Source organism: Gracilinanus agilis, chromosome 5 (assembly GCF_016433145.1).
Source record: "Gracilinanus agilis isolate LMUSP501 chromosome 5, AgileGrace, whole genome shotgun sequence".
Taxonomy (NCBI): Eukaryota; Metazoa; Chordata; class Mammalia; order Didelphimorphia; family Didelphidae; genus Gracilinanus; species Gracilinanus agilis.
The window spans coordinates 42,907,519-42,917,678 of record NC_058134.1 but is presented as its reverse complement, the minus strand read 5'-3'; the positions used below and the strand labels follow the sequence as shown (position 1 = coordinate 42,917,678).

Genomic DNA, 10,160 nt, shown 5'->3' with positions numbered 1-10,160 from the left:
TTCTTTAAATCAATTGCTAAGCAGTCAATGTATGTCATTTTTGCTTCCACGAACACTTGTTTACTTACTTTTTCTTAGAATTAAGATAAGGAGCCTTATGTAAGAAGCTTTCAGTTGGTGAATAATCCACACTTTTTAAAAAAACACTACATGCTGTCTACATTTGTTTCTCTTTTAAGAGTACATGCTTCTTTAGCATTTTATAGTGGAATGTCGTCTATTATTTGCTAATTATTTCATGAGTACATATTTTATTCTACTCTTCCCCTCTTTCCCAGCCACTGTTATACCTTCAAATGATTGTAAGCTCCTTTGAGGCTGTACAATATACTTTTTAAATTTTCTCGTGGCATCTTGTACCGAAATATATAGATAGCTACATACTTGTTTAACTGAATCCATTGCTTTGGCAAAGTACAGAGAACTGAGAGAAATCTTCATCCTACACATTAATCGTAAGCCTATTCTGGTTAATATGTAGTGTAAGTACATAGAAGTAAATAATAGAAGCATTATCACCAGTCATTTTTGCAGCTGAGGTAACACAAGCTTTACGACCTGCCAGAATATCAGTTGTTATTATATTCAGCAATAATGGAAGAATATTGTTCTCAAAAAAAGATTTAGAATGTTTAGGTGACTTACCTAGGGTCACAAACCCAATAAGTGATGGAAAGAGGAGGTCATCTCAGGTCTTCTGACTATAAGTCCAATATTTTTCCCAGTATAAAACATTGGCTGTAAATGGGAAGCATGGTTGTGTTTACTATTCCTGCTTTGTTTTTTGTTTTATTCAGAGTGATACAACTTTGTACAGAGAAAGGGGGAAAAAGTACTTCACAAGACAGCCCAAGATGGACAATTGCACTTTGCCAAGTGACTATGATGTTTTCATAGAAGACGACTTTACTCATGACCTGACAGAAGAATGTCATAAGTATGATGATAAAGTCTTTGCAGCACAATTTCTGCCAACATTTTATTCCTTGATGTTTATCCTTGGTCTGCTAGGCAATGCCTTCCTTGTGTTAATCCTGGTTAAATATAAAGGACTCAAAGTGGTGGTGAACATCTATTTCCTAAACATAGCAATTTCTAATTTTCTTTTCTTGGTCACCTTCCCTTTCTCAATTCACACTGCAATACACAGCTGGGACCTTGGAGATGCAACGTGTAAAATAATTTCTGGGTTTTACTCAGTAGGCTTCTATGGATACGTGTGTTTCCTGGTACTCTTAATAATACATCGGTACCTGGCAATTGTCCACGTGGGAAGATTTCGCTTAGCTACCAAGAAGACCACCTGTGGCATCATTATAAGCACGTGGGGAATAGCCATGCTGGTCACTTTACCAGAATATATGCTTTCCCAAGTTCAGATGGAAGACAGAGATTACATCTGCTACTTTGTTCAGATCTACCAATATCCTCCAGGGGATGAGAAGTTCTGGAAGTATTTTCTGACTTTAAAGATGAACATTTTGGGAATTCTCATCCCACTGTTTGTTTTTATCTTTTGCTATATGAGAATTAAGAAAACATCTAGATATAAGGAGAAAAGGTATGAACTTCTTAGACTTATCTTTGTCATAACACTTGTTTTTATGGGGTTGTGGACACCTTATAATCTAGTGCTTTTCCTTAAAACTTTTCAAGAGCACTTGAACCTGAATGATTGTGACATCAATTATCACCTGGACAAAGCAATCCAAGTAACCAAAATCATTGCAAACACTCATTGCTGCATTTATCCCATGATCTGTGGGCTTCTAGATGAGATATTTCTGAAACGATTCTGTTACTTTTTCCATCCCAGAAATGAAACTGAAGGTCATTTCAGTGAGGGATCAGAACAACAATCATCTACAACAAAAGGACCACCATACCATTCCACTCGTTTATAAACTCTATTCAATGTAGGTTGAAAAAAATTTCCCTTGATTCCATTTATTACTTGGCTTTGGGTAATTAATTTTGTGTAGATCTCTATTATGTATTCATATATGTATGAGGCATGTATGTGTGCTTACAAACTAAATGTATGTATTATGTATAGTATTTGTCATATCTAATCAACCAATTAAATTATGAGTTCCTTAAAGTTTGGGATGGACTGACCCTTTTTATTATTCTGAAAATCCTCTCAAGAGGCTCCACTCAAAGAGGGCAGCTGGGTAGCTCAGTGGATTGAGAGCCAGACCTAGAGATGGGAGGTCCTAGGTTCAAATCTGGCCTCAGACACTTCCCAGCTGTGTGACCCTGGGCAAGTCACTTGACCCCCATTGCCTACCCTTACCACTATTTTGCCTTGGAGCCAATACACAGTATTGACTCCAAGATGGAAGGTAAGGGTTTTTAAAAAAAAAGAGGCTCCACTCAAAGTGCTAGGGTCTTTCTGTACTCTTGATACTACATGGAAACCAATGGTGCAAATGGGATATCTCTTGCTCTTACCCCATGACCACCTTTTTCGGTTATACTCTTATTCTTCTCTGATGTAGTTATCAGTTGGTGATGTGTTTCTGCCAATCCATGCCCTCTCTCAGCTACTCGGTTACCTTATGGGTGATTCAAAATTTTAATTCTTCAAGGATTGAATGTGGTATGGTGGAAAGAGAGGTGGACATAGAATGAGGAAGACCTAGTTCAAATCCTTCCTTTAACAATTACTGGCTGTATAATCCCCAGAAAAAAATTATTATTTCTTTCAGTTTCCTCAAATGTAAAATGGAGCTAACAGTTCTATGCTTCACAGAGTTGTTGAGAGGTTTAGTTGGGATAATGTATTAACCTCCTTTACAAACCTTAAATTGATATGGAAATGTCAGTTATTTTGATGTATTGTATTGCCAGAAAAATATTCTTGTCAAATTGATAACTTTTGTTTGGAGTCATTAAAAAAATACTGTGTCATTTCTGTAATGTTATCTAGTTCTCCTTTTTAATTCTGGACAGTTGACTATCCATCTGCAAGTTCTGTCATTTCAATTCTTTTCAGCTAGCATCTCTTAAGTGGCTGTCATGTGCCAAGCACTGTGCTAAGAGCTATACAAAGAAAGACAAAAAGAAAACATTTCCTGCTCTCCAAGAATTTACATTCTACTGTGGAGAGACAAAGGAAGCAGCAGTGGACACGAGTACACTGAAGATCAAATATAAGATATGTACAAAGTAATTTCTAGGATACTGAATGGACACTTAGGGCAGTATGTTGTCATTACTGGGGAAATAAAAATGATAATATAGATTTTATTAGCAATCCTTGAACAAATGGTGGAAAAGGCAAGAAGAGTAAAGAGTGACAAAAGGAGGATACACCTTGAGTCAGTGAGTTTTCTCTGGTCCTGCCTGATGGTCAAGGAAGACATTGAAGTAGGTCCTCCAAGCTGTTTGGTTTTAGAGGAGAAAAATATGTTTGAGATACTCATGTTCCAATCTTTACCTATGTCAGTTCCTCCCCAAATGATGTGTTGTGAAATAGTCAAGTGGGTCAGACTAGAGCCAGACATGGAATAAACACAAATAGGGAACACACCCACACCCCACCAGGGAAAGGAATGAATTGATACACTAAATACACAGGGGATTTGGGGAATGGGGTAGTGACAGAGTAATACACTAAGCTGGGTAATGACAGTTGGCAGTTTAACTGCCCACCAAACTAACCAGGGATAGCAAAGTAACTTATTGTGGGTTCAATTGGTCTAGAGGAGAAACAACAGGAAGTATATGAAACAAGCTTAATGTTGTTAAGGTAGGGAAAGAGGGTGAGGTTTGTCTAACTATTAGGGAACTACCAACTGTCAATAGAATGTTCATATTTAAGCTGGCTTCCCTGCTACACTAAGCACTGACAGTAGGCAGCCTTGGCCGAGGCTAGAGAGGGCTGGGAGATTGGGATTCTCACAACACAACACTGGTCCGCACTGATCCTTAGATGAATACAGGGCACAGGAACCAAATCCTTGTTCAGCCAATAAATCCAGTGAGGCACTAGGGAGCACAAGGCTATCTGCTAGTTGTCCACCAACTGCAGATTTGTAATCTCCACTCAGCCTAGGCTATCTTACTCGATGGTCTCTCCTATCTTCTCCACAATCCCAAAATCCACAGGTTGTAGAGGCTCAGCTAGGCTGGATAACTGCTCCATACTCCTCCTTCCAGCACTGCCAAATTCACTCTCTCCCAACTCAAAACTCTTTCACCATTCCATATTGGAATGTCTATAAACCCTGCCAAGGGTTTTGCTTTGGCTGTCTGCTTCCTATCTTATCTTCATTGCTTTCTTATAATCTACCTATAACAGTTGATTGGTTAAAATGTTCATAGAGATGGAAAAGAGGCATGTGAGTTGGTAGTTATTGGCATTCTCTTGGCTGCATTTATTTGACAATAAGGCATGTGGGCAGAGTCAGTGGCAGAGAAGGTATACAGACCCACCTGATCTCTGTCAAATCACCCTCCAAAAAAACTGATATAACACTTCAGAATGAATTTTGGAGCAACATAACCCATAGAAAGAGAGGGCAAAAAGGTTTTTCAGCACAAAACAATTTAGAAGGCTGGCATGAAAGAGCTATTGCACGAGGGTGGAAGTGGGGAGCAAAGAAGCATGCCAAGATAGGCTCTGCCACAGGAACAAGGCATTGGGGGTGGCTGAATAAGCAGCAAAGGCTTTGGGAGATCTTAGCCACAGATGATGGGGAGGAGTGTGATCTGGCTACCGCCTAGAAGAAGATTACAATGGTCCCTTTGCTGGCTTTAGGGGCAAGACTCTTGTTGCATCTCCCATCCCCAAATCCATGTTATGGATATGGTCTCAGGATGAGAAGTATCACTAGCAAGCACCAGCACTTGTAGCCACAGGGGAGAAGGGGACCCTGATCACAGTTCCAAGGTGGAAAAAAGTGCTTATGGTTACTCACAGACCAGAACACAGACCAGGAGAATATTAAACACAACTTTCCTTATAGCCTACCACCTTGGAAGAATTAAAATCACATAGATCCCCAGAGCTAGCCCTGAAGGCAACTTCATAAAGAACCTGAAGCTTGAAACAGTGCTCCCTTCACCAGTTACAGAGCCCATCTTTAATCATTTTTTTAAGTTAAGAGAAAAGAAAAGGGATGGAAAATGAGAAGAAAAAAAAGAAGACATTCAACATTGAAAGTTATTTTGGTGACAGATAAGACCAAAACACAAACTCAGAAGAAGACAACATGGTTAATACAACTGAATCCAAAGTGTCCAAGAAAAATATGCATTTTCTCAAGCTCAAGAAGAATTACTGAAGGAGCTCAAAAAGGATTTTGAAAATCAAATAAGAGAGGTAGAAGAAAAACTGGGTGGGGCAGGGTAAGAAATATAGACAAAACAAAAAAAAGTGTCAACACCTTGGTAAAGGAGGCACAAAAAATAATGAAGAAATTAATACCGTAGAAAACAGAATAGGCCAGTTAGTAAAAGAGGTACATATATCCACTGAAAGGAAGAATTCTTTTAAAAGCAGAGCTGGCCAAATGGAAAAAGATACATGAATTTGCACTAAAAAGAACTCCTTAAAAAGAATAATTGACCATCTGGAAAAAGAAGTACAAAAATTCACTGAGGAAAAGAATTTTCTAAAAAGCAGAATTGGCTAAATGGAAAAGGAAGTCCAAAAACTCACTTAAAAATCATATCTTAAAAATTAGAATTGGGCAACTGGAAGAAAAAAAAACAGAAGAAAATGTGAAATATTTCACTGGAAAGATAACTGGCCTGGAAAATAAATCCAGGAGAGCTAATCTAAGAATTATTGAATTACCTGAAAGCCATAACCAAAAAAAAAAAAAAAAGCTTAGATATCATCTTTCAAGAAATTATCCTGATATTCCAGAACAAGAAGATAAAATAGAAATGGAAAGAATCCCCACTGATCACCTCCTGTAAAAGATCCCAAAAGGATAACACCCAGGAACATTATAGCCAAATTCCAAAATATTGCAATTAGCCAAAAAGGAATAATTCAAATATTATGGAGCATAGTCAGGATAACACAAGATTTAGCAACTTCTACATTAAAAGATCAGAGGGCCTGGCATATGATGGTTCAGAGGACAAAAGAGCTAGACCTTCAATCACTTAAACAAGAATCACTTACCCAGCAAAACTGAGCATGATCCTTAAGGGGGGAAATGGATATTCAATAAAATTGAGAACTTTCAAATATTCCTGATGAAAAGACCAGAGATGAACAGGAAATTTGACTCTCAAATATAAGATTCAATAGAAGCATAAAAAGGAAAAAGGAAGGAGAAATCAAAAGACATTCAATAACGTTGAGCTGTGTATATGCCTACATGGGAAGATGATTTTTTTAACTCCTAAGAACTTTATATCAGGACAGTTAGAAGTAGTAAACATAGACAGAGGGCAAGAGTATGAGTTGAATAAAATGGGATGATCGCTTTTAAAAATTAAAATAAGGAATGAGAAAGAAGAATGCATTGGGAGAATGGGGAAGGGGGAAATAGGATGGGGTAAATTATTGCACATAAAAGAGGCATTAAAGAGCTTTTACAATGGAAGGGAAGATGAGGAAGGTAGAGAGGGAAGCTTACTCATAAGAATTGACTTAATGAGAGAAGAACATACACAATCAATTGGGTATAGAAATCTATCTTACCATACAGGAACAAAGGAGGGAAAGGGGATAAGAGAAGGGGATGGTGTTGATAGAAAAGAGGGCAATTGGGGGGAGGTGGAGGTAAAAAACTAAATGGCGGCCAGGAATAAGATGGAGAGTAATACACAGTAATCATAATGATGCAAAATTCTTTTATAAATCTCTTTACTAAAGGCCTCATTCCTCAAATGCATAGAGAAATGAATCAAATGTATAAGAATACAAGTCATTTCCCAATTGATAAATGGTGAAAGGATATAAACAGGCAGTTCTCAAGGTAATTAAAGTTTTTTACAGTCATGCAAAAAAAAAAGTGCTCCAAATCACTTTTAATTAGAGAAATGAAAATTAAAAAAACTCTATGATACCATCTCACACCTATGAGATTGGCTATTAAGACATAAAAGGAAAATGACAAAACTTGGAGGGGATATGGGAAAATTGAGGCACTAATGCACTGTTGGGGGAATCATGAACTGATTCAACCATTCTGGAGAATTTGGACCTATGCCCAAAGGACTACAAACTAATACATACTCTTTGATCCAACAATACCATTACTAGGTTTGTATCCCAAAGAGATAAAAAAGGAAAAAGAAAGACCTATATGTACAAAAATATCTAAAGCGACTCTTTTTTGTGGAGACAGTTCCATGAAGTGGAAAGTGAGGGAATACCCATCAATTGGGAAATGACTGAGTAAGTTATAATATATGATTGTAATGGAATGCTATTGGGTTGTAAGAAATGACAAGCAGGAAGAGCTCAGAAAAACCTGAAAAGATTTATGTGAACTGAAGCAGAGTGTAATAAGGAGAACCAGAAAAACATTGTACACAGTGACAGGAATACTTTGCAATGAACCACTGTGAATAACTTAGCTATTCTCAGCAACACAATGATCCAAAACAATTCCAAAAGCCTCAGATAAAAAATGTCATCTGCTTCCAGAGAAAGAACTGATGGAGTCAATCCAAATCAAAGTAAACTTTTTTCACTTTCTTGTATAATTGCCTTTTATTCGACTTTCCTTCCACAAAAGGATTAGTATGGGAAAATGTTTTAGATGATTGCACATGTAAAATCTATATGAGCCTAACTACCATCTCGATGAGGGGTGGGGTATAAAAGAGAATTTGAAATTCAAAATTCATTTTTAAATGTTGGAAACTCTTTTTACATGTAATTGGAGAAAAAATAAAACAATTTTTAAAGGGAAAAAACAATAACGCATGGTTTGGTTTTGTTTTTTTGTCTAAGCCTAGATTATGTTCCACTTTTTCTAGTACTTTAAGAGTAGATCTCTCTCTGCACTCAACTTGGACCACCTCCAGGATAGGCTTTCTCTGTGCCAAGTCATTTACATTTGGCTTAGCCCAGCTCCTCTTCTCATCTTTGTTTCTGAGTTGCTATTTCTATGGTACTTCATTACATAGCACACCTGGGACTGAAGTGTTACAGTCCAAATACAGAAGCTCTACTAACTCTTATGGTGAAAAGACATTGCATGAAAATCTTTACAGATATTTTTCATTTTTTTCATCTACTTTTTCCTCCAATTTTTACCTTAAAAGACTCTCAGGATGACTTTGATGGGTTTTGTCTTTCATCGATCTTGATCTGAATTTGTATTTCCCTTGTCTTTCCTTCCGTTGCTTCTTGCTCCTTTATGAGGTGATACTATTCATAATTTAAGATCTTACAAAAGCCTTTAAACCAAAATTGTCTTGGCTGTCATCTCTCTCTGCTTGATGTGGTTCCTATGATCTTTTTTTCTAATTTCCTTTTTGTGGCAGCGATTTGCAAAGGTTCAGCTTTCTTAAAAAATAGTATCAGTCTCTGTCAATGTCTATTCTTGTATACATTACCCATTTTTTTACATCAATAGCTTGTTTAAAAAACCTGAGGTTGAAGTTGAGTGCAATAGTAATCAAAACTTCCTCTCTTTTATTTTTTCTTCCATTTTGTTATAGATTTTTATCTCTGGTCTAACAGATTAGTGATCTGACTATCTACAGACTGCTGATTCAAAAATATTTGCCATCTCCATGACAAGTTATTTCTGACCTAGTAAAATTTAATTAATTTCATTTTTATGATATTTCTTAGTCTCTCTAATACCTTAGCCCCTCTGTGCTCCCACTGGCTGCTGGGCAGAGGGCAGAGGATGTGAAAAATGTCATCAGGTGCAGCAGAAAAGGGGAGGAGAGCAGCTCTGCCTGAGTCTCTCTGCCTTTTATAAATATGAAAAATAATAAAGGCTGGTATAAATATATATATTAGTATTTTAATTAAAGCCATGCTGATAGATAAAGTTATTAGACCACACGCTTGTAAGCATTCAAAACTGCCGCCTCCGTTTTGTTACCTCTCTCCTCCTGAGTCTGCTGGCCAAGAGCCCACTCCCCCTAACCCCGGAGATTATAAACTCTTCCCTGCGTGGAGACGTAGGTGTCCCCACGCCCAAAGAACTGGAACCGGAAACCCGTTGGACCACAGGAAATGTAGTTTGTCATCTCCCAAATTTCACTTTTACAATTCCCCGTGAGGTCTGGCAAAAAAAAGGTTAGTCCTTTTTCTTCGCTGGACCTGTAAAAATAGACAACTTCTAAAATTTTCAGGAATTTGGGGATAAAAGAAATAGATGAACAAATGGTTAAAATTAGCCGCATTGACAAAAAACCAATTTGGGGGCAGTCCCCTATTGGTATAACAGTGTACAATTAAAACAATATACACGGCTTCCGGGTTAAGATGGCGGCAGAGTAAGAAGCAGCTCTTAACCTCTCCTGACCAAAACACACAAAACTCCTCAAGGGGACATAAAAACAAGTCCAGACGAACGGAGGAACCCCACAACAGGGCACAGCGTGGAAGGTACGTGGAATCGAGACATTTCCAGGCTATAAAGGGCTCTCACTTAATCGCGGGCTGAGCAACCGCCCCACCCCCACCCCCTCCACACTCATCTATAGCTCCAAACCCAGCTAAAAAGAAATAGAGCAAGTTTGGGGCACCCATCGAGTCATCAGCAGCTCCGGGACCTGTTCCTGAGAGCAGCAAGACTTAGGACCCCATTAAGTCAAAAAACGCACGCGAAATCTGAGCGCGGGAGCAGAGAGTGGACGCTGGGCGCAGGCGTGGGTGGAGGCAGACACAGCCAGGAACTAAAGCTCTGAAAACCTGAGTGGGGAACAAGTGCAGACGGGTATACGACTGTGGAAGCAACGCCCTGAGACTTGTAAAGGAACCTCCTGCAGAGGATCAAGCAAGGGGGTCCACCAGGGGGCTTGACCTTGGAAAAAACCAGAACTCAGACCTCAGGAACCAATAGACCACGAACAGACACTGAGCGCGAGGATAAATCTGAGAACCTGCTGGGCTAATGATGGCTACTCAGTCACAGGAAGTTCAGAAGAGAAAGAATAATAATAACAAGAAAAAGAAGTCTTTAACACTCGACAGCTTTTACACAGAGAAAATCCAGACAACC

At 38.4% G+C, this 10,160-nt stretch overlaps 1 protein-coding gene across 1 annotated transcript; it reads left to right on the top strand.

Moving 5' to 3' along the window:
• Positions 1 to 854: 854 nt before the first annotated feature.
• CCRL2 (C-C motif chemokine receptor like 2) lies at positions 855 to 2,142 on the top strand. Its single transcript, XM_044677937.1, has one exon. It carries the CDS (start codon positions 855 to 857, stop codon positions 1,902 to 1,904), a length of 1,050 nt encoding a protein of 349 aa, XP_044533872.1. The 3' UTR covers positions 1,905 to 2,142.
• The last annotated feature ends 8,018 nt before the right edge of the window (positions 2,143 to 10,160 follow it).